This window comes from Exophiala bonariae (genome assembly GCF_035927105.1).
Source record: "Exophiala bonariae strain CCFEE 5792 chromosome Unknown scaffold_20, whole genome shotgun sequence".
Taxonomy (NCBI): Eukaryota; Fungi; Ascomycota; class Eurotiomycetes; order Chaetothyriales; family Herpotrichiellaceae; genus Exophiala; species Exophiala bonariae.
In genome coordinates, this window is record NW_027042495.1 from 633,792 (window position 1) to 657,585 (window position 23,794).

At 50.0% G+C, this 23,794-nt stretch overlaps 7 protein-coding genes across 7 annotated transcripts; 4 read left to right on the forward strand and 3 right to left on the reverse strand.

Moving 5' to 3' along the window:
* Nucleotides 1-882: 882 nt before the first annotated feature.
* Nucleotides 883-1,115, reverse strand: LTR84_005527 (uncharacterized protein; the record flags this gene model as incomplete). The annotated part of the gene is made up of 2 exons (XM_064849095.1): nucleotides 883-1,083; nucleotides 1,107-1,115. The coding sequence occupies 2 exons, from the start codon at nucleotides 1,113-1,115 to the stop codon at nucleotides 883-885; spliced, it is 210 nt and encodes a 69-aa protein (XP_064704309.1).
* Nucleotides 1,116-2,362: 1,247 nt separating this feature from the next.
* LTR84_005528 (uncharacterized protein) lies at nucleotides 2,363-4,100 on the forward strand (the record flags this gene model as incomplete). Its single annotated transcript, XM_064849096.1, has 3 exons — nucleotides 2,363-2,549; nucleotides 2,604-2,891; nucleotides 2,944-4,100. 3 exons carry the CDS (start codon nucleotides 2,363-2,365, stop codon nucleotides 4,098-4,100), a joined length of 1,632 nt encoding a protein of 543 aa, XP_064704310.1.
* A 725-nt stretch (nucleotides 4,101-4,825) lies between these two features.
* LTR84_005529 (uncharacterized protein) lies at nucleotides 4,826-11,612 on the forward strand (the record flags this gene model as incomplete). Its single annotated transcript, XM_064849097.1, has 3 exons — nucleotides 4,826-4,892; nucleotides 5,018-6,210; nucleotides 6,264-11,612. 3 exons carry the CDS (start codon nucleotides 4,826-4,828, stop codon nucleotides 11,610-11,612), a joined length of 6,609 nt encoding a protein of 2,202 aa, XP_064704311.1.
* An 865-nt stretch (nucleotides 11,613-12,477) lies between these two features.
* LTR84_005530 (uncharacterized protein) lies at nucleotides 12,478-14,025 on the reverse strand (the record flags this gene model as incomplete). Its single annotated transcript, XM_064849098.1, has 1 exon — nucleotides 12,478-14,025. The coding sequence occupies one exon, from the start codon at nucleotides 14,023-14,025 to the stop codon at nucleotides 12,478-12,480; it is 1,548 nt and encodes a 515-aa protein (XP_064704312.1).
* Nucleotides 14,026-15,292: 1,267 nt separating this feature from the next.
* LTR84_005531 (uncharacterized protein) lies at nucleotides 15,293-16,873 on the forward strand (the record flags this gene model as incomplete). The annotated part of the gene is made up of 2 exons (XM_064849099.1): nucleotides 15,293-15,593; nucleotides 15,666-16,873. The coding sequence occupies 2 exons, from the start codon at nucleotides 15,293-15,295 to the stop codon at nucleotides 16,871-16,873; spliced, it is 1,509 nt and encodes a 502-aa protein (XP_064704313.1).
* A 2,440-nt stretch (nucleotides 16,874-19,313) lies between these two features.
* Nucleotides 19,314-22,012, reverse strand: LTR84_005532 (uncharacterized protein; the record flags this gene model as incomplete). Its single annotated transcript, XM_064849100.1, has 2 exons — nucleotides 19,314-21,786; nucleotides 21,837-22,012. The coding sequence occupies 2 exons, from the start codon at nucleotides 22,010-22,012 to the stop codon at nucleotides 19,314-19,316; spliced, it is 2,649 nt and encodes an 882-aa protein (XP_064704314.1).
* Nucleotides 22,013-22,517: 505 nt separating this feature from the next.
* LTR84_005533 (uncharacterized protein) lies at nucleotides 22,518-23,606 on the forward strand (the record flags this gene model as incomplete). Its single annotated transcript, XM_064849101.1, has 1 exon — nucleotides 22,518-23,606. The coding sequence occupies one exon, from the start codon at nucleotides 22,518-22,520 to the stop codon at nucleotides 23,604-23,606; it is 1,089 nt and encodes a 362-aa protein (XP_064704315.1).
* Nucleotides 23,607-23,794: the final 188 nt, after the last annotated feature.

A 23,794-nucleotide genomic window follows, 5' to 3' on the forward strand; every position in this document is an offset into this window, starting at 1 on the left:
GAAAAGTGGTCCAGGACAACGGTGGTGTCAATCTTGAATACAGTCGTGGGACTGAGATCGAAGGTCAGGGTTTGAGACGATCGAGTGCGCCGACAAGGTTATGTGAGGGAATGTTCAAAAATGCGGGCCAACACGAGGTCGCAGTTGAAAGGGAAGGCCGCATAGAGATAGGCATAGCAACCTTGGCTTGGACTTTTGGGACGTGCGGAGGCCCGTCGGGCCCACCGGTTGCTGTTGCCATCCAAACCTTGGAAGACAACCAATCCTGGCTGCCAAATCCCATCCCGGGAGCCCATGCCCACGCCTATGGCCTCCTCAAATCCCACCCCTCGGAAGCCTAAACAAACCTGTTAATCAATGCCTAACACCCTGGGCATCCCCACCCGCACCCACGCTTTACTACACCAAGACTCGGAAGATGCAATGCTGAATGCGGCTGTCGATAGGTGATTCAGCGGCTGCCGTGAACAAGCTCAATGCTTATTATGCAGGCGCCACCACACTAATCGGTTTTATGCTTGAACCACTCGATCGACAGATGAGAGGAGTGATAAGCGGAACTCTTTTTTGTTCCTTCAAACCATCGCTCTACACAACGTTAGGTAACTTGACAATTGTCGATTCATCGATTCATCGATTCATCGGTACGGTGTATTGATTATATGGTCTGAGACATTCCCCAGATCCCCCTTGAGCTCTTGCGTGCAATTGTGCAGGTGCAATACGTAACCACCATAGCCCACTTCCAGGCCTCCTCCCAGCTGAAGCCTGCGGCACTTATTAATTACATGTTGGTGTTCGTTTGGTGCAATGTCGGCAAGACCACTTGCCACTTCCACCATCCCTGTTATACACTACTCAGATTCTATCATTACATGTCTCTTACACGTCCGAGTCTTTGGCGGACGCCGCTCGTTCTTGTTGCTTTGCTCTCAGCCTTCGTAGTTCAGCCAGCTGATCGTCGACCAGAGAAATCTCCACCTCCACCTTGAACAGCTTCTGTTGAAGAATCTTTTCATATTCGTCGTCGGTCAAGGGCTTCATTGGAGTCCAAGCAGCAATACGTTGCATAAGGGGTCTTGACTCAGAACTAGTCGGTCTATCACCATAGGCATCAAGTCCTAATTGTGCAGCCATTGCAATGGCTCCAAAGCCGACAGTTCCGGAGAAAAGTGCTCCACGGGGCACTACTGCGGATCAGTCCTCTGCAAGCTTTCTCCTAGGAGCAAGACTTACAAAATTGAGCCGCAACTGCTCCGCTGAATGATCCCGCCAGACCACTAGCTAAGACACGATGAAGACGTCTTTCAGGAGATGATGTGGCTTTTAACGCCGTGGAACGGACAGCTGTGATTTGTAAATGCATGTACATTAATGGATAGATCCTAGCCATGAGGATCCTTACCATAGAACGTTGTCCCTGCTGCTGCCCATTGTAATGCTGCCAGTGTCGTATATGTCTTGGGATTTGGAGACTGAATCAAGGTCGACACAACCGAGCCATACACCATACCACAAGTACCTGGATCTGATTGTGAATATTTCGGATCTTCAACATTGAGAAGTGAACATCACAAACCTGTAGCTAGACCCACATAGAGGGCAGGGAAAATCACTGAAGATGCACTTTTGGCATTGCTCCTCCCTGCTGCCAGTGATGGGTTGCCATTGGGGATATTGGCCATTACTATTGAGCGGAGACACTCAGGACAACATTGTCGAAGCGTTGCCTAAGATCAGCAAATGAGGAGCAGTCACCTGTGGAATGACCACAATATAATACCGAGATTCGATGATGATAACAAGAACCCGAGCGTCAATTCTGATGAATTGCCAGCATCGCCTTTGATTCCGGGCCACCAATGAAATTGAGCGTCCTCCAGACTGGCAAAAGTTCAAGGTTCAAGTTGAAATCCTGCAAAAGTGATCGCCAAGAAACCCCACGTGACTGTGGATGGAGAAAATAATGGCAGGCGCTGCCACCCTCAAGCCTCTTCGACACTTTGTTCCACTGCGCCGCCAAACTTCTCAGCGAGGCGACCTCATAGATCATCCCTCGCCCCTCCAATTGCCCAAGTACGTCTCTCATCGTACTGTGGCTCACCTAGATCTGCTCGAGAGACCATCGATCACCTATCACACTCACCATCTGCGACGTTGAGAATTTGCAATCATGGGTTTGTTCCTCCCGCAAGGCACCTGCACATGCGGCTGGTACCCTCATGTCGCTTGACCCGTCACTAACCATGAATAGGTCCCAAAAAGAATCAGAAAATGTCCCTGGGGACTTTCCTCCAGGATGAAAGTGGGTGACGATGAATGCCATATGCGCAGAACAATCTTGCTGACGGCTTGACAGACTATGGCTCGTGGGCGGACGAAATGGAAGACATGCCTCTACCTTGTACGGTCCCTGAGGAAATCTAGCTCTGAAGACGCTCTCATTGACATTTCCGGTGCACCTGCAGCCTCAGACAGTAGACCTAGCTATGGGTCAGATCGACGTGGTTTCAGCTCCACGGCTCCATCTGGTGGTGACAGATTCGCCGGTGAGTGCGACACGTTTGGACTCTTTAATCACTCGTGGCTAACCTCTCGTACAGACAGAAGAGACGGCTACCCCCCTCGAGAAGCACTCCCTCTCCCTACTCAACCTCCATATACCGCACATCTTGCCAACCTCTCCTTTGATGCGACCCAGGGGGATGTCAATGACTTCTTCAATGAATGTCAGGTCACCAATGTTCGCATTGTTGAAGACAAACTTGACCGCAAGCCCAAAGGCTTCGGCTATGTCGAATTTGCAACATTGGATGGGTTAAAGGCCGCCCTGAACCTGAGTGGTAACAATCTTGCAGGACGACAGGTTCGTGTCAGCGTTGCCGAGCCACGTAAGTTCGCCCTCAAATACATAAAACTTGCAATAAATCTAACAGCATACAGCCAAAGAGCGACAGGATGCCCGCGATTTCAGTGACTGGTCACGAAAAGGCCCACTCCCAGATTTACCACAGAACCAACGACGAGTCTCTGACCGACCCAACTTTGGCGCGAAAAATTTCGACAATATGTCGGACGCTGGTAGCGAACGCGCACCCCGTCGTGGGTTTGAGCCAGCACAGGGAGATGGAAAGAATCGGGACTTCTCAAACTGGGAGAGAAGAGGCCCTCTTTCTCCAGCCACGCCCGCCCCAACCTCTCTCCGTGAGGGTGGCCGGCAACAGAGCAAGGATGCTCAAGGAGGCTTCCGCAAGAACTCTCCGGCTTGGGGAGAGGGTCGCTCTCAGGATGGTTCTCGCCCACCAAGGCGAGAATATACTGAAAAGCCAGTACCGGAACGTCAGCCCACGGCATCCGAGATGGACAATCAATGGCGCGCTAGAATGAAGCCAGACGCACCAGCAAAGGTTCCTACTCCTGAAGCAAGTGAGCCATCTTCGCCAGCCCCATCTACCGTTGCTCCTGCGGGACGACCGAGACTGAACCTACAAAAACGTACGGTCTCGGAAGCCGATCCGCTGGCGTCTCCAGCCGCGACTGATTCAAAGGCAAGTCCTTTCGGAGCCGCTCGACCTGTCGACACTGCTGCAAAGGAGAAAGAAGTTGAGGAGAAAAGACAAATTGCAATTCGTCAGAAGAAGGAAGCAGAAGAGAAGAGCCGGGCTGATAAGGCTGAGGAGAAACGCCTTGCAAAGGAAAAAGCCGATGCTGAGAAAGCTAAGGAGCCATCTGGAAGTGAGCCAAAAGAGCTGGCGGACTCTAAGAATGGTGAAGAAGAAAATGCAGACGCCACCCCCAAAATCGACATTCTGCGACGAGCTGATGGAACCAATGACATGGTTGCTGAGGAAGACAATGAAGAGGAAGGCGAGGCAGCTCTGCCGGTGGACGACAAGGCTGTGAAGCCCAGAGAAGTGGTTCGAAACGTGGGATCTACTCGTGCCAACGGATCATGGAGAGGTGGCAAATCACCTGCTACTCCTGAAAACACCACTCCCACAGCCGCTGCTCTAGAAGAAGATGGTTGGAGCACAGTGTCGAAACCAACCAAACAACGCAACAATCGCCGGAATGCGCCATCGAGAGCTCTGGCCTCATGATTTGACGACATTACTCACACGCACTTGACAGGTTCGCCGTTCATCTTCTTCCTCTCTCCGAAGAGCTCCTGTACATTTAACAGTCACCTTGCTTGTCTGACCCGTTAAGGCAGCTGCAGCTTGTAAGGGACTTGAATCTCTCAAATTTTGGCTATTTCTCTCCTCACGTCCTCTAGCAATGTGGGTCGGGGGGAAATCTCCCGCTTCTTGAGCATGATGGAGTTTGGGGAAAAGTATGGAGTTTCAGCGTGATTGTTTGTGAAAACGCATGGATCCGGAAAAGAACGAGAATCTCAGTCGGTCTTTCATACGGCCCCAGGATCTTCCCCTACACTCACAGCTGGCCGTTTTTAGCAGGTCTCGACACAGTTTAGAGCAACCATAGAGCCAAAATGCCTTGAAAAAATTGTAATTACATTTTGCCCTTCGGTCTTGCCCGTGAATTGAAAATTATCATGTACTTTAGATAGGCTCACCACTCTGACACATGTGACTGAGGCTGAATCTCACCTTTGAACTGAAGTGTGGTCAAAAACTGACCAATCACCAAGCGCACTGGCGCCAAGCCCTCGAGGTCCTGGCCCCACCTTGATTGCCTGGTGATTTTGAAAGTGAAGGAAAAGTCCTGCACAGTCATCGTTTCGAACTTGGAACCTCATCCAAACTGCCAAAGTCTTCTCCTCATAATCATCAACAGATCCCATCTGTGCTATGGAGAATAAGCGATGGCGAAGAGCGTGGATGACTTGATCGAATTCCTCCTCGAGGAAATTGCACTCAGTGGTAGTCGAGGTGAGTTGGGCTCGTCTGTGGCCCAGTGGGAAGAACGCTGTTTTCTGCCCCGCACCAGCTTCCTCACTCGCCTATCAGAGCCACCGAGCCACCATGTACTAACTCATGTGATCTTCTGCCTTTAGGTACATCTATTAACGAACTTTGCAATTATGTTCGGTCTTTCTACAATGGAAACGATGGATCCCAGAGTGGCACCTCGACGCTACTTCTCGCTGTGTCGGTTGATAAAGCCCTCCTGTCCAAAGTCTGGGTATGGCTAGGACGACATCCTGATGTCTCTATCGGGAAGGGCAAAAAGTATAACAAAATATCACTTCCAGAAGTCGAACTTGAGTTTCCAGGATGTCTCGATCAAATATCCTCTGGCCCCGAGTCGGCGATCGAAGTCAACGACAAATCTGGACCAGTCGAAGAAGCGCCACCGGAGCAAACGACACAGGAATCGAACAATGCAGAACAATCATCGCGTTCAAAGCAAGGTCCGCACGTCACGGTCAACTACGAGCGAATGTACCGTGCGATATGTGGCCATCCTCCGGATTCAAGCAAGCTTGTACCTCTAGAGTTTGCGCTCCTTACTCACATTGCCGCATCCCGCTCGATCGGCATTCTGCAAGGTCCCCTCACCAGAGCATCCGGTCAAGACAAGCGATCTGTACCCAAGAGGACGGATGTATTGCATAGGAAAGGATACATTATCAAAGAACCCGTTTATGCTCATGGAACCAAGACGAGCCGACTTACATTACGAAAACTCGCCGCCACAACCACCAACAAGGAATCAGTCCTCTCCAGTGCCACGGGCGGCGAGTCACAACAAAAATCAACTGTGCGTGGCGTTGTTCGTCGTATTTTTGAAATGCTTTCCACTCAGAATCTCATCCCGCAGACCGACCTCTCAGAACGACTTGAAATGTCTTCAACTGGGAAGCTCGCCATTTTGATCAAAGTCATCCGCCGCCTCGAACGCGTGAAGCTTGTGAAACGTGTCAAGACTGCATTTGGCCCTTCCGCCACTGTTGAAGATCTGAAGCAGTGCGTTCAACTGGTACAAATCCCCAGTCCAAGTAGTCTAGAGGAGTTTGACACAGATGAGCTGGCCTTGCGACATTCATTTGCAGAGTTGGCTTCCATAATGGGCATGGAAGAACCACTGGAGCTTTCCAAATCTACTGCGAGCGAGACAAAGGAGATGGATTTCGATTCTGCTGCCTCGCCACCTCTGGCACTCGCGCAATGGAACCCCGCCCGATTGATGCCCAACATGTTACGAGATGCCGTTCAGGTTTCGAGTCCCAAAGGATTGACCAACGTGGTAAGACTGGCTTCACTTTCCCTTTCACCGGCTCAACTAACACTGTTATCTAGGGTGCCCGGAGAGCGACCACTGGCCTTTTCATACGACGTGCAGCTGAAGCATCACTATTCCGACTCTCCTGCCGCTCATTGCTGGCTCAACCGGCTCACCTAAAGCATTTAGCGGTCGTACGCGCTTATATAACTTCCAATGGAGTTGCACAGTTCTTCCATTATTCATGGGACACTTTTCGTGAACTTGCCACGCGCAACACAATCGACATCACCCACATCCCTGGTGCAAAGAAAGCTCTAGCCAACATGATGTGCGCGGATGACGCTCAGAGTCGTGGGGCCGCATCGAGTGCTGTTGATTTGAACGGCTTTCCACGCGAGCCACCTTCTCTGCAAATCATGCAAGGCAAAATAGAGTTGGCCAGCATTATTGAGAAGATGAGAATTGAGGATATCCCTCCGAGACATGGTGAACCCGTGATTGTTGAGACGGAGCCTGGCAAGTTCAGTCTTGTGCCTCAGACAGCTGCGATTCGAACATCAAACAGAGCAAAGACACTTCGAGCAACTCCAAAGCCAGCAACTCCGAAGCGAGCGATTCCAAAGCAGACAAGTCAAACCGATCAGGGCGAGCTATCCGAACAGGAGATTATTCTTGGTCGGCCACGTAAATACGTACGTGGAACAGAAAAGTTTTGGCGAAAGCAATTCTCACAAGCAATCATATATGCTAGTGCAGCTCGTGGCATTCATTTGACTCAAGCACCTAAAAAAGGCATTATGAAGCACCCAGATGGTCTAGCACTCTACGGACGTCGCCCTCAAGATTTCGATGAAACTCTGTTGGAGGCTATTGATGCTCATCTTCCGATCCCAGCGGAACCACATGATATCAATGAGCAATGGGTGCAAGCAACCAAATCTGTTCTCAAGCGGCATTCCGACGGTGTTTACCTCACACCAAAAGGACTACTTGGTGATAGTAAAAAGCAACTGTCTCAAATTCTGGTGTTCAAATCGAGCAAATTAAAAGATGTGAAACTCATCGATAGACGGCCAGCATACCCTGTACGCTTCCTGTCTTCGAGCGCATCACACACCTTTGCCTATTTCGGCTTTGACCATATTCTGAGCGGAGCCAGGCATCTAAAAAGCATTCATGCAACAAAGCGCACTGCAACTCCAACTCGGAAGACTCTAAAGAACACCAAACAGAGACTTGGCCCTCGAAAGGGCCTCTTCGAAGATAAAGAAGAAGCGTTATCGAATACGATTCCTCAGCCGTCTCTATCCCCTGGGGCTACTAACAAAGAGAGCCTTGCGCCTCAGGAAGGACCTGCTTTCGAAGATGGCCGGCTATCACTCTCAAGCCTGCGTCCTTCTCCGCCTCCCGGGAAGCCGAGTAGTGAGATACTCGGCCCTCAGAAGGGAGTTTTCTTTGAAACTGACAGAATATCGGCTTCCAGTCCTCAAGTTTCTCTATCACCCAGAACTCTGCACAAGGATTTCTCTCGTGACTACGGTGAAACTACCAATGACGAGACTCAGATTGTGCAATTTCAGCCACAGGTCTCGAAAAAGCGACGAGGACGTAAGTCAAAGGCTCTCGCGGTCGAAAGTCAACAGGTCGATCAAGCTAGCACCCTCTTGCAGCAAACGTCACCCCCTGCAATACCAATTGCCATCACTACACCCACTTTGTCGAGATCGTATCGGAAACGCAAACGCGATGATCAATTTAGCCCACCATCGCAACAAGTGTCACCATTCCCTACGGTGCCAGATACTACCACTCCGCCCGCCCGATCGAGACCTTCCAGAAAACGACAATTGACAGAAAAAGCAAGGCAGAATGCAGAGACTGCCACGGGTGATACCGGTATCCTCATTCCTACAGAACTTCAGACCCTACCCACAGAGCATGTTCCACCAGTCATAGAATCTGTGGAATCGCATCCAACCCAAGAAAAAGCAACACCGGTACCAGACTTGGGGTTGCTTCCTGCACCGGCAAATTTGGCATCCAGCGACTCGGGCGATGAACAAGTACAAGCGCCAGTTAGCACTACCGCTTCAGATGCTGTGCTTGAAAATCAATCAATCGTCGATTTCTTAGCGCAGTGGAATATAAGTGCTAGTGGTTCAAGAATTGCCAACCGAGATCTACAGACAACTGGTGATGAGGCACAAGACTCCCTTCCAACAGTAACAAGCCCACCTGTCCCGCTGATGGTTGCTAGCTCCAATATAGCGTCAGAAAACGCAGTGGCAGCAAGCATGTTATTGGAGTCAAATGTGAACTTTTCAGGCCTGAGTGAAAACCCTGATGTGATCGTCCAAGAGCAATCTTCCTTTGAGGTTCAAAATACAGAGAGATCTCTAAACAACATCGCGGAGGTGCTTGATTCCTCAGCCTCGGAGCCTGAGCTTCTTCCTACAAGGCGATCCGTCCAAAGAAAGCGACGTCGCGTACAAACACCGGACATGGACGACCCCGACTTCATAGACGACGAACGCAGCCCAGGGAAGCGAGCGAAAGAGGGAGGGCAAAAATACACTGCGGGCGCAAATAGCCTATGCAAAAAGCTTGTACTTCATCTGATGTCCATAACAAAGGGGGCTGCACCTAACGATGCTTTCACTTTGAGACGCCTTGCTGTTCCAAGATGGAAGGAGGAAGGTTATGGAGAAAGCACTTTACTAAAGGCCATCAAGTCAACTGTCAAGCGTCTCTGCGCATCGGGAAAGCTCAAGCAAACGTCTTTTGCCTTTCGTGGGAAAGCAGGTGTCATGGTCCGTCGCTCCATTCTTTATCTGCCAAATGTGAGTGCCGATTCAGACTTGGTGGAGAATGTCAGGCAAAGTATCATCGCAGTCGAGCCGGCAGATTATATACCTCCCGAATGGACAGAGGAAGCTTCCCTGCTACCCTTATTCATAGCCATGCCTCGGGTCTCGGAGATTGCAGGCCCAAGTACAAGGAAGCGGCGACTATCCACACCAGAATCCGACGCACTACCTGACAGATCACCTGAGACGAACTCAGCAAGATTTCCATCGTTGTCTCCAGTGCGAGAAACCCCTCCAGGTGCAGCTACAGGATTTCTCACTCTGAAAGTTGCCAATTTAGGTGCACTCCCCTTAGTCCACCTGGAAAATTGGCAGAATGAACTTGGTAGAGTTCGCGAGCGTGCAGAAGCTGCGAAGTTCGCCCAAAGACGTGAACGAAGCAGTCGCAGCCAAGGACTTCACTCCAAGGATCGACCTCTCATGTGGGCAAATAAGCTGGTTCAAGACTTCCCCACATCGTTGCAGGACATCATCTTGGTCACTCCTGCCCACAATTTGTACGTAAGTACCGAAGATGTCGATCGGAACTGGCAACGTTTTGCAAAAGAGATCGAAGCTGTCGAAGCTTGGGAACAGAATCACAATAGTGCTGCGCAAAACTTCCGTACCAGCTACGCCTTCATCGATCATTCACTTCCGACAATGCTATTTCACGATATTATGGGCTACAGCAAAGTTGAATTTGCAAGCCTCGTTCACTTCGACGAGAATGGTGAGCAAAGAGAAATCCCCTTCCCTCCGGAAAGCCCACTTCCAGATGCAGTCTTAGCACTCGCAGAAAGGGATGAAGAACAGACAGCGAAGATTGCTGTGGGTATACGTGAGACTCTCACTGCACCCCCAGTATTGTCAGACCACGAAGATACCCAGCCAGGGAGGCGGAAGCGGAAGAGAAAAGCCAAAGAAGACGATGTCGATTTTACGCCTCCTACCAAACGACGAAAGGCACGTGCTACGATACGGCAGCCCAAGATCAAGGCCAAGACCAAGACCAATTCTGTCATCTCAACGATCGGTCACAAACGCTTCATTCGGGGTATACAATACCTTCGAGATCTCCCAGCACAACAGGTGCGCCATTTGGCGGTGTCTGTCGTTGTCGTCCGTACCCTTCTAGGCGGGCTAGACGGTTTCATCGACTGGCCGGTAGTGATGACCTTGTTTCCCAACGAACTGGAATCCACCATTCAAGGTCGTTGGAAGACTCTGTCGAATAAATACCGCGGTGATATCAGAGGACTTACAGAGAGCTTACAAGCGAGATACCTGGAAGCTCTGGAAGCTGATCAAGTACCGTGCGTCAACTTTTCGGACATCAAAGCGACCGACTGGCAAGGGATTGTGGACTGGGCTATCGATAATCTCGATAGATTTGACGTGGAAGGTGTTGAAGAATTGCCGGCCGATAAAGCTTCACTTATCGACGATCATGAATTTAGTTTTGTTGAGCTAAGAAATTATCCTTCTCTTCTAACCTATGCCAACAATATCACGACACAGATGAAGGAAAATACCTTCAGTGCCGCGATCTTTGGTTCCGTTGCTCCCATTTCACAAGACTCCACACAGCTGGACATGAATCTGCAATTCAAACCACGTTATGAGGATGAAAACTTGGATCCTGACTTCCGTCTTACCAGATCCTGGGTTTTCGCATCGATCTTGACCACAGACCCAGGTTTCGATCCAGACTTTGTACGATCAAAGCTAGCTACATTGGGCTCCACCGAGAACGAGACCAACGACCTCCTCCATCAGGCACTGAAAGTTTTACAAGACGAGAAGCTCATCCAAAAGGGCTCCACACACCAAAAATCGATCATGAGCCTAGGCCGAGGCCTGTGGGAACCTGCGAAGAAATTTTATGAGCGCTTTGATGAACGCCGCATGATCAACGCCACAATGCTGCGGCAAGCCATGACATTTAAACTCTCCGTTCTCGACGCAGCCTTCGAGCGTGGTGATTCAATCTCCATCCCAAAGGAAACCATCATCGACGATGGCACAATGGTCACAATCCTCAATCTGATGTCAAATGGGCAAATCATCCCCAAACTCGGCGGCGACATCCCCCGTACCCGCTACGGCCTCGACTGGGAACAAGTTGCCTACTCATCGCGACACATGGAGAAATCAGCCGTCGAATTCACCACACACCTTACGCCCACTGCCCGCTACATCCCCGGCGACACAACGCAGTCAGGAAGAAATGCACCGATTCCTCGCGGAGAAGCAGACCTCCCCATGGGCCACATTCCACCGTGGCTGGACATCCACACGCGCTTTCAGCCGAAGCTATGGGAGATGTTTGTCGCGGGCACGCTAGGGCTCGTCGTGCAGTTGCCTGGCATTGGCGCGAGGGAGATCAGTCGCACCCTGGGCTTTGCGATGGACGAGGGTGAGGTTGCGCTATTGATGGGGTGGTGTGTGGAGGCGGGCTTTGCGATGCTGGATTCTGCCTCCGGCGGGTATCAGACTACGGAGGTCTGGTGGGCGTGTATTTCTTGCGGGGATTGGGAGTGGGTTATGACTCCTGCCGGGCACGATATTACCTGACATGGCGGATACTGTGGGGGTGAACGCGGCTGGACTTACCCTGGGCGAGTGGTTTCCCAGTATACTGGGAGTGATGATGGCGTTATGGGTGGAAATGAACATGGAAATGGAAACTGGCAGGGAATGGTTTTATTGAGATCATGCAAGGTGTTGACTAGATTCGACAGCAATATTGGACGGAGAGGTTTCCTTCAAAGGACGGTGCGCTTGTCATTATGTCCGCAGTGCCAGATTCCCATGCGACGAAAACCAGGCGTTACTTTCACACAGTATGTACAAAGAGACAGCAATTGTACATCAAGTAATCATGGATGGGCTGGACTGGCCTGATATGTATGTATGTATTATCACACTTTTTTTCGAAATCCGAATAATTTTAACTGAATTTGCTAATCTCCAGTCCGTATTGCTACGTATCCCGCCCTATGCTAGGGATACATGGGTTACCTAGGTAGATGTCATCTCACAGGTCTGAGAGACTGAATTATGAGCATCGCTCGCTCGCTCGCTACAAGTCATGGTAACAAGCAGACTGGGGATGAATGAGACCAAAACTTTGCTGGGCCCTTGTATATAAATCTCAAATGTGTGCTATGCTATTGCTACGCCATGCCATGCCATGCCATGCCGTCCGTGTTGCCGCCCGGCTCTGGGTATTCATTTGGTCGTTTGTGTTGATGTCGTTGGTCACATAAAGTCGTGTTGTGTGTGTGCTAGCCAGCGGTTTCGAGGGCTAGATTTAGATTTTTCGTCAAAGGGGAATGAGTACATGTATGAATATCATCGGCGTGCTCTTTCTCGGTAAAATTTGTGACGTGCTTGGACTAGGAGGATAAATTGCTTCCCACCCGGTGGGTGTGGTCCGTCAAAGTGAATGCTCTTGCTGTCTTGTCACGATGGGTTCGAAGACGTCGTACCAGTATTTCGTCACTCTTTTGCAGATTCCTTCTTTGCCTTTCCAGCAGCCAAAGTGGCGTTCGTACTCGCATGCGGTTCCTCTGATCTCCTCCCAGAATCGGTACTCGACATCGAAACCAAACCTCTCAATGGCCTTCTCCTTGTCCATCCAACATCGAATGGAAGTTCCATTGCTGTCCCTGGTTGGCCCGCCTATGCCTGTACGATCGTTGCCCTCGGTAAAAATTGTGGATGGATCGAATTTCGGAAAATTGGCGTGAATGAACAGAGGTCTTGGGGCAATGACATGTGATGAGAATAAATCGCTGTGGTCCGAAGCGCCCCGGGTGTTCGGCTCCCGAGCAAAGTTGACGCTTGGGTCATGCTGCACCATGGCACTTCCAAGAAATGTTCCACTGGAATCAAGTCGGCCAAGAGCCTTGACAGGATCACGGACAGCATGGAAAGGCTCGCCAAAAACAGTGGCAGCCCAAGCAAAAGTTTCCTTATCGCCTTCGCCAGGAGCGCCTTGCGAAAGTAAAGGATAATAGTACATAGGGCCGTAAAAGTTATAATAGGTGGCAAGCATGATGGAGAGAGCATGCTGAGATTTCGAGTACAATATCTCTCCCGATTCCATAGAAGCTCGAGTATGTAGTGCTGGAACGGTGTCTAGTTTGGCGATCTCGAAATAGTAAGGTGATTCCGAAGCATACCAGAAGTCAGGCCACACAACCATGCCAGTCGTGTTGAAGGGCTCCTCACCGAAGATTGAGAGAGGATCATGGAGAGGAAAGGCATCGGAATCGAGGAGGAGGACTTGTTCGAAGGAAGAGAAGAGGACCGCCATAATTTTGTACTGATAATGGTCAATTGATAGCCCAGATTTGGCAGCTTGAAAAACATCAGACAGAAGGAGACATTTTGCATTTAGAGATGGTAAGATTTGGTCACAGACGTCGTCATCATAATCCGGACCATCTGCGAGAAATACCTCGACTGGCAAGAGGGAGCCTGTCCTGCGTAGCATACGTAAGGATGTCACCAGCACAGGAAGTTGGAGGTACCCAGCAGTCATGACGATGCCTCTGGTATTTGGCTCATAGACAAGTCGAGGAGGAGATCTCTTTATATCATGAACAAAATTCGAATGAGCCTCTTGCATGTGTTTGATATCAGCAGGCTCCATCCACAAGACATCTGGGCGCGGATGATTATGTGAAGGGTCGAAGCCGATATCCAACTTGTGCGGAACCACAATTTCTGGTAGGTGCTCACAATGAGGGTCATTGTTGAGTATGATCTGGTATAGATCTTTCCAGAAGGCGGCTTGATGTTGGAGGAGTGGACTTTTCGGTCGGTCTGCACCAGGTTTTCTCACAGCTTCATCCTGAACCGGGAGACGAGCGACTCGAGTATGGAGAAACAAAAGAAAGAAGAAGAAAGCCAGTAATTGCAAGGCAGCACTGGTTGGCTTTCGTCGGGACCATGATCGAGCAGAACGGGGGAGGAGCATGTCGTTATTGCAGTTCCATATTTAAAGGATGTTTGCTCTTGGAGGCCCGCCTTCACTCGGAGGGAATCAATAGCTCAAGGACGTTAGTGGGCCAAAGATTAAGAATTGAAAGGGTGCTTCGCACACTGTAGAAGGAAAAAAGAAACCAAGAAGCAGAGAAGAAGGAAAATGGGTTAGAATACAAGGACTGAACAGGGAATAGAGGCAAACAACAAGATCGAGGACAAGAAACTTATCGCCCAGGGAAGGAACGAGGGAGAGAAATGTTGGATATGACGGTATGGGTACTCGGTACAGGATAAGAGGAATTGTGGGTAGTCAGGTGGAAATCTCATGGTGGTGGATAAGATAGAGAAGAGAATTGACCAGGTGGTCCCCGGTTGATCAAACCTTGGAAGTATCGAGAATCAGTTCTTGGATTTGCTCGGACATGTGCAAAGATACATGCAGTGAGTCAGTGAGCGACGATGAGTGGAGAGCTGTTGGGTGCACGAGGTCTTCAGACCGCATTGACATGTTTCAAGTGATCTGAATCAGTGGCTACGGAGTTGGTGGTCGAATAGCAAAGAAGAGACTCGAGGGTCGGACATGGCAGTGCGACATCCGCGCTTTTGAATCATTCTAGTTTGATGGTAAATATAGTAAGCAGTTCACTCAGTGGTGTGGAAGGCTTATCCGCGAGTTTCTCGAAGATCCTGTTGTCCTGTAGCCTGTAGGCGCCATCTACGGATAGCTAAACCTCGAATGGGAATCTGGCTGGTAGGGGCCCCCCGCCTCGGCTGCCATGCCTGTATAGGTACTCTTGGCCTGGAGTTAGGGCTTCTGACTTGATCATCGCCTGCGTCAAGTCACCTTCCTTAGAGGTACCGAGGTCTTACTTCGTATACCCGGAACTTCGTCAAGACACATGACTTCCTTTAGGCCCCTTTGGGGTGCTTTAAATCTGACTTAGGCCTGTCCACTTGGTGGCCAAGACATTCGGAATGGTTAAAACATCACCGGCGTGTTAGGCTCTATCATGGTGCTTGAGTAGTCTTGGCCGCTACTTCCAATAACCGACTGCCACTGTGCCATGCATAATGCACTTTCCCGTCCCTCCCCCATATCTCTTTTTTTCCCTGGCCCCAACTTCCTTTCTGAGTAAAGAGCCGCCGTCTCATCAGTCTTTTCGATCCCGCGACATCTACAAGACGGCAGAGTAAGCTGCTCCTTCAGCCCACATTCCCACCTCTGGCTCTGGGGTGTTCTTCCACCGCATGACAGCAATATGCCGGTGGGCACGGCTGGGCCAGGTGACAGCCTGATGGTCGTCGATGTTGTGACTCCTCAAACATGGATTCGACAATATCAACCAAAGTCCCGCCGTGTGGCTTTATCCCTTCGACGACGTGCTACTATTGTCAAATCAAAACGGCACAAGGCCATCAAGTCTCAGGAATTGATCTTCCAGAAACTCCTTGAATCCCAATTTCTCACCCGCCGATCTGCAACTATTGGCGCTCAATTCGACCCGTTTCAATCCTTTCCCGTCTCCTCCGCCCCAGCCGTGTCACATATGGCCCAGTACTGTATGTTACCATCATCTTAACCCCTAGCCTTCTCTTCTTCGGCCCACACCAGCTAAATAACCACTTTGGTAGTCCTTCAGGTATGGGGGCCTCAACATGGGCGTGCCTTCGCTTTCGACGGCCATGAGAATCCTTACCTGAGCCTTCTATGGCCTTTTGCCCTTCAAACCGATATCTACTTTGAGGCGCTGGTCGCCCTCTGTCGTGGTACATTACTCATCACTCAGAAAAGGTCCGCCATTCAAGATCAGCCATTTGCGCTCCATCGAGCCAATGTCATGACCAAGTTGCGTCGCAGGCTTCAAGACCCTGATAAATGTGCCGACGATGCTACCATTCTTGTCGTCGCCACTCTTGGGACCATTGACTACATCCTGGGTGATCATCATGCTGCAACGGCCCACGTTACTGGAATGCGACAAATGATCAAGATCAGAGGCGGCTTCAAGGGCGACTCTCCATGGGAACATTTACTTCAATCCAATGTCGTCGCCTACGAATCACTCTGGTCGTTCTTGTTCGCTGCCGACACCACTTCTAATGAGACGATCAGAAAAGCAGGCCAAATTCTCCAGAATTCCGAATTGACCACTTACTTGACCCACCCATTTCCTCCAGATGTTTGTGAAATGCTGGCCAAAGTTCCCCGAGGATTCTCGGACCTGGGCCTGGATGGTATCCTCTCTCTCCAAATCATCCGCCTCTTGACCGATTTTACACATTTGAGTGGCAAACTAGGTCCGGCGCCACTCGAAGCCAGCCTCGAGATGAAATTACGACCAGAGGTGCAGGGGTTATTAGAAGACCTCCATCGTTTATCAACATTGCAGACAACCGCAACCGAACGATTTCTGACCAATGGGATATTGGCTTATTGCTACCTGATAAGAAGCATCTACTTCGATGACGAACTCACCGGGTTTTACGAAAATGCACTGAAAATCCTAACTGAGTCCGCGTTGAAACAACCATCATGTACCAAACTCCCAGACCGAAAATGCTACCTGTGGTCCTATATGATGATATGTACCACACTCGCAAACAGTCTACATCCCCCAACGGAATGGAGGTCCGTGATGCAAATGTTTCTACGGACCTATCCCGAAACCAATTCCTGGAAGACACTCAAGAGAGACCTCGAAACCTTCTTCTGGGAGGACGATGTGGCACAGCGTTGTGAACTGGCCTATGCCGATGGCATCAGGATGAAGAAAGAAGAGTCGAAGGCTAAGGCTGTCGTGAGACAGACAACAGTGCCCATCCGAAATGTCATTTTATGACGCTCTTGGGAGTGGAAATCGATACTCCCACCCAACAGCATCGTTAGATCGAAGTTGTCGTATTTTGGCACCACTAAGCCTTGCAAATGACTAGCACTTACCATGCTCTGGCCAATCTAGCAATCCATCAGAGGGTTACCGAGTATGAATCCAACAACATCCAATACGCCCTTGCAATTGTCGGAATGGGTTTGGCTTCCCAGCGTTGGGCTGCGCCTTCCAGCCTTAGTTCTGAGCCCTTAGACTCTGTGACTTCAGGCCATTCCGACACTTTTTGTCATAACGTGTTACCTTCCGCGCGACGTTGGCTTCTCTCCATTGATAGTATTGAGTACGCGTTCGGACGGTGAATGGACGACCTATCCTCTTCGAACTGGCTTCGAGCAGTCCTCGACTACCATTTTCGACAAATCCCGGCGCTCGTGTCGTGCACTGCTTACCGGCGAACTCTCTACCTGCGATTTTCCTCCACCATCGAGATATTGGACCGCAATATGATCTCTGATGAGTGCTTTTGGAATATCCTGCATTGCTACAACCAATGGCTGGTCGTCTCAGAGATGTCTACTGCTGCAAGGCAAACTTCTAACAGGGTGTTCATGCAGGCAGATTTGATGGGATTGCGGCGAAGTCGATTGGCTCCGCCTCCAGACACGAGATAGGATTTCCCTCTCTTTTCCCCACTTGCCTTCACCTCTTCGCCCAGCGGCGCACACTCTGCTTTCCTCGCGAAACCCCAGTGGTGTCGTTATCAAGAAAATCTGTCCCAGTAGGTGGATCACAACATCGGGTGCTTGTTCTCCCACGTCTGAAAGCAAGTATCAAGCATTGCGAAAGGATAGTGACTCATGGCTGAAGTGGCAGCCTCGTTAATCGGGATTGCGAGCTTTGGAGTCACCCTTACCACGAAGCTTTATGAATTCGGCGCGACCGCAGCCTGTGCGAAAGGCGAAGGGATGACATCAGTGGACGAGAGGCATTGACCAAGGCTTATATTGAAGCGCGGGAGAGTCAAGTCAAGATGGCGGAGGAACTGCAGAAATTGACACACGAAAAACTTGAACTGGAAGAGCGGTTCAAACGAGCTGAACAGCAAAGCCAAACTCGTCCTAGATCTTCACCGGACGCTTTTGATTACGACAGGCAGTATGCCCGGGAAAACCACCTTGGAAAGACTTCCCACGAATATCCTGGTTACGAGCAACGATCTCCGACACTCAAAGCGACCCGAGGAGAAATCTCCAGCTGCGACCCCTCTCGATTCGCTGTCTTTGTCATTAGACGCTGTTTCAGCGGCGCTGCGCTATTATGGTGCCGCAGGGAAGACGAGGGAAATAAATTCAGATCAAAAGATGAGAAGGCAGCGCTCCGAAAAGGGACAAAGGAGGAGAGTAGCCTATATAGATGATACTTTGAGCGAGTCCAGGTATGAGGAAGCTAAGGCGAGACCATATTCGAAGCCATCTCGCTCGAAAAAGGCGTCCAAAAATGCTTGCAATTTGGGTTGACAAGGACGTCAATTCCTCCTCAATGTCAGAGCAGCGTACGTTATGTCTGACCATAACATCCCTTGCCTAATTTCACCACGTTCAAGCTTTGTGCTCTCTGGTTGCTGTAAGGATGGAAACGACAAACCAATCAGGAGTGCTGAAACAATGACAGGATCAACATCCTTCAGGAAATGGTGGGAGCTGCACGTAGTACAGAAGTCTATGAAGCAGAGGCGAAGAAATCAGTCCAAGAAACATGATTGGATCCACGAGCGAAGGACGGAGCTGGGAGGGTTAAGGGGCTGGGAGTGAAGAGAGCGTGAGAGCCGCAGAGCTCAACTCATGCCTGATAAATCATGAAATTCTACGTCTAGATGTACAGCACAGATGTGGTGGGGAGTGTGATGTAGTGTCACTGGCACGGTGATTCTCCCCCCTGTAGCCTGCTTGTATCAGAACTTATCATAATGGACTGTACGATGAAGGCATCATTTGAATTTATTTTCTGGGGAGCGGCCAGAAAAATCTGTTGAACAGTATGTATGGACCTCAACGAGTCTGTCCCTTCATCCTCAAGCCCACTACTCTGGACGCTTTCAAGTGGTAATGTTGTCTGATATTACACCGTACGCGCCATTCCGTTGCTTAATATGTCTAAGCCCGCCCCACAAACCCAGTGACCCAGTGACCCATCCAAATCGTTAATATGCGGTCCCGCTCCGCAGACCGAGAGAAAAAGAGCAAGAACAATGAGCAGGGAAGAAAGAGTTCCGCCCGTTGAAAAGAAAAAAGCCAAACACAGAGCCAGCCTAGCTCAAAACTCCATCATGAGATATCAAGATCTATCCATATGGTGAGACCTTGAGAGATAAAACAAACAAGTGCTTTTTTTACTTCGCCGAGAAAAACCAATAATGCAACATCAATCGCTTGAGACTATATTCCCTGAGTCAATACGTCTCTTCAACTTCGGTGCTCCATGTCGCATCACTATCGTCGACGCGGCGGATATTCTCATCCGACACTTCCCGGAACTGCTGTGGCTGGTAGTGTGGGTTGTTGGCGTGCATGCGGATCTTGGCTGGCGGAGGAGCCATCTGGCCTGCTAGATGGCTTCGATCGCCAGGACCATGCGCCGTCAAAGGTCTCTTGCCATTCAGGTTGGGGTTCATACCGAGAGCGTTGGTTGTGGAGAGGGCTTGATGTTGTTGCACTTTGGCGTAGTAGCTGTCTCGTACATCCCGTTCGGGCTCCATTTCTGAGCCGTCAGAGAATGTTTCCCAGTTCTCAGATCCGGAGGCTGTCGTGCCTGTGGTCATGTTAGAAGAGGTGTTGGAGGGTTGTCGAGAGGAGATTGTAGATTGAGGTGCCGAGAGGACGTGTTGGTGTGATGTATCGTGGCTTCGCATTGAAGTTGAGGAAGAGAAAGAAGGTTGGTGGGAATGTTGATGTATGGATTGATTTTGATAAGCGGACTGGGTGTGATTTTGGGGCGGGTAATGAGATTCTTGGTGATGGATTTGTGATTGATGGAAGGGTTGTTGTTGATGATATTGTGCCTGTCCCCGATTTACCAGGGATGCCGACATGTAAGACATTCTTTCACTGTCGTGGTATACATCTTCTGGGCTTATGGGCCGAACATATCGGCTACTCTCATTGGAGCTGGACGAAACTGTGCTTAATGGCCGATTCACCGATGGAGCGGGAAATGAGTCCATCGCGTTTGAGGGTGTCTGTTCTGGTGGTACAAATAGATCTCTCATCTTCGGCGGTGGCGCACGTGGTGGGCCCATTGATCTTGCATTCTGTGCGTAATTCTGCTGTAGTGGCTCCTGCACAGAATGCTGCAGTTGCTTCTGAGGACTATTTGCCGTTGGTCGTGGGATCGCACGACGTTCAGGGGACTGATTTCCACTCTTAAGGCCAGTTGTCGGCGCTCGAGCCGGGATCTTGGATGGAGACTTGGTCTGAGGTGCTGCAGCGACTCCTCCTTGCTGTCTGATAGTTCCTGGTCGACTACCAGTTGGAGTTTTCGCTGTCGACCGGGCGGTGGGGGGAGCCGCCTTCATGACACTGGCTGGCCGGGCTGGTTGAGCGGTTGCTCTACCACTGGTTGCCGGTTTTGTAGTGCTCGTTGCTGGGGCAGGTGTCTTTGCTCGAGGAGGTAACCCATTGGGTGTTTTGGATCGAGGTGGAGGCGCTTTGACTTCAGCCTCTTCGAGTTCGTCGAGAAAATTCTCTCCATGAATCAAGAATGGGCGTCCATATTCATCTTCATATCTGATCAGAATCTTTGCCAACTCGGCGGTGAGCTTCGGGAGCTCTTTCGCAATCCTCTTTCTCATCTTCTCTTCTCTCAGAAGCTTGCCTGGATCACGCTTCTCTCCCTTCTGTGGCTTGAGTAGCAACCTAGATGCGTCATTGGCAGATGCAGCAAGGGAATCTCGATCGGAAATCAAGGATTTGTATTTTTCGACCTTTTCCAAGATTGGAGCTCGTTGCTCTTTGAGCGTTTCAAGTCGTTCGATCTCTGCCTCGTGTGCTGAGAGTAAAGCATCACTGTAGACGTCTGAGAAGGCAGGAGTAAAGTCAAGCATTTCTTCTTCGGAAAAGAAAAGCGAATCCCAAAGCTCTTGAAGCCTCACTCGAGCATCCTCGACAAAGAGGTGCAGATTTTGTCTCTTGAGCTCGTTCAAGCGCGCCAATTCGTCCTCAAATTCGTTGATTGTCCTTAGACCGCATCCGCGATTGGAAGCGAGAAATGCCTTTCTATCAGGCTCTTCAATTCCCAATCGATCCCAAAGAGTTTCGATATTCTTCTTGATTTCTGTCAGGCGCTTTTCACGGCCCTTTTTCTCATCGAGTAACTTGTCTCGGCGACTGCGCAGGCGATCAAGATCTGCTTGGTGGAGACCTAATTGTTCAGGCGAATCCCGATAGTTCTGTACGATCAAGGAATCTGTTTGAGCTTGAGGAATGCCCAGCTCGGACCACAGTCGGACTATCTCTTCTGAAGTTTGTTGCACAATGACGACTCTCTTGTTGTATTCATCGTAGACTCGAGTGAACTCATCATCAAGCGCAGCGACAAAGGAGGGAGAAAGGTCGAAAGAGGGCGGACATGTGTTGGAGGTGGTGGGTGGGAGGCGGATTTTGACAAAGGACGATTCGAGATGGGAAGAATAAGACTCGAGAGCCTGGACGAGTTTCTTGACCTGATCAAAGCGCTCTCGATGCAGACGGCTAATAATGTTGTACTTCTCTTTCAAATCGCGTAAACAATCGATTAGTGGAAAGGTTACGCGCAGCCCATTGGTGTCAACATCATAGCCGCGATCCTTGTCGTCGTCCAGCGACGCTTCCATCTGCTTGATTGTGTTTATAATGTTTTGTGCCTCTTCGGTCAGCTTGGTCTTTTCACTACACACATGAGTCAGTTCTTGCACGCAGCATGGTAGCTAGAAACGTACGAATTCACCAAGCGCAGCTGGTTATGTAGTGCCTCGGAGAGAGCTGCGAAGAGTTCCGTCTCGCGAGAATCGCGCTCATTGCGAGGTACACCAATCTCGTCGAATATTGAGTGTAGTTGGCCGATGATGGTAGTGACCTGGGTGGTGAGATAGCTGGTATCCATTGGAGCTGGCATGATGTCTCTATTGTGTGTTGTCCTCGTCAAACTCGGGCTCGTGGCCGAGCACTTGATGATGAGCAATCACTATTCGATCGGCGTGTAGATGATGAGAATTTGAAGCAAAGATGAAAGCAGGTGCGAACCGAGTACGGAGAGTTCTGGTCAACTTGTGGTCACGGCGTACAACGAATCAGAATCATCTTGCGCCAGACCATCATGGCTAGAAGCTGAACAGTGGTGGAGCAGAATGTTTGTCGATGAGTTGGCACAGCAACAAGAGTTCTCACGTGATGAGCATTATCGATAGGCAACCACCAACCCTTTCACCGCCTCCACGACTCCACCCCAACACCGCCTTTGTCAATACTGGCAGAACCGTTCAACTGCGCTTCTATCTCCATCTCCATCATTGCCTCAAAGTCAGGCAAGATATCACGATTCTAAGAGGGAGTGCGATCGAGTGTTGAGATCCTTCCCCACATCCGGACCTCTATACACGCTTCCACTCTATCACCTCATCATGTCGACCGTATCTGCCTTCCGCGAATGGGAGGCCCAGAACAATATCATCACCGTTGATCCATCTCAAAATGCGTTGTACAGCCTTCCCGACCCAGAGGCCTATAAGGCGCTTCAAAATACTGCTCCATGGAAGAAAGACCCCAACTACTTCACTCATGTACGAATCTCGGCTTTGGCTCTCCTCAAGATGACCACTCATGCCCGATCAGGAGGCAACATCGAGATCATGGGCTTGATGATTGGGTACGTCTCAGGCAAATCCCTCATCATCACTGATGCTTTTCGATTGCCAGTCGAAGGCACAGAAACAAGAGTCAATGCCCACGCTGATGCCGACGAGTACATGGTCAATTTTGGTATTGCTTCACGAGAAGGTGGTGGACAGTTGGAGAATCCCGTTGGCTGGTATCATTCCCACCCCGGTTATGGATGTTGGCTCTCTGGAATCGATGTCAACACCCAAATGACGCATCAGATGGTCAATGACCCTTTTGTTGCAGTAGTAATCGACCCTGACCGCACTGTCAGCGCAGGTAAAGTGGAAATCGGTGCCTTTAGAACATATCCGGAGAATCAACGTCCAACAACCAAGCAATTTACCGATGACAGTGACGAGTTTCAAGCCATCCCTGCCGCAAAGATCGAAGACTTTGGAACCCACGCAAATTCCTACTATCCCTTGGAGGTTCAACACTACAAATCAGCACTCGATACTCATCTTCTGGGCTTATTATGGAATAAATACTGGACATCCACTCTGTCTCAATCACCTCTATTCACCAACCGCGACTACGCATCAAAACAAATCGCCGATCACGCCATCAAAATACACGAAGCCGCCAAAAAGCAACGAACCAATGCTGCCCTTGGCCGCCGTGGTCAAGAGCTTGCCGGCTCTGGAGATAAAAATTTCAAAGTTGTACGTGATGGATCCTTGGAGCAGGTAGTCAGAGGTGGTAGCAAAATCTCGACTGAAGAGGTTGCGGGATTATTGGCCAGTGAGGTCAAGAAACAACTCTTCTGGAATGTCGTTCAAGAAGCACAAGCAAGTCATGCAGCTGTTGAAATCTCAAGCAACGGTGGTTGATCCAGCCCACAACCGAAATGAATGCATCGATTCATTGATCCGTGGTCTCATCAATCACAGGTCTGAACTACTTCACCGCCACGATGAAATTCAGGGGTTCCTCATCTACAATGGACATTAGGCAAGTCTATTGTGTGGATCCAGTCAGCAGACCATGGTTGATCGACCACAGTATCAATCAAGATGAC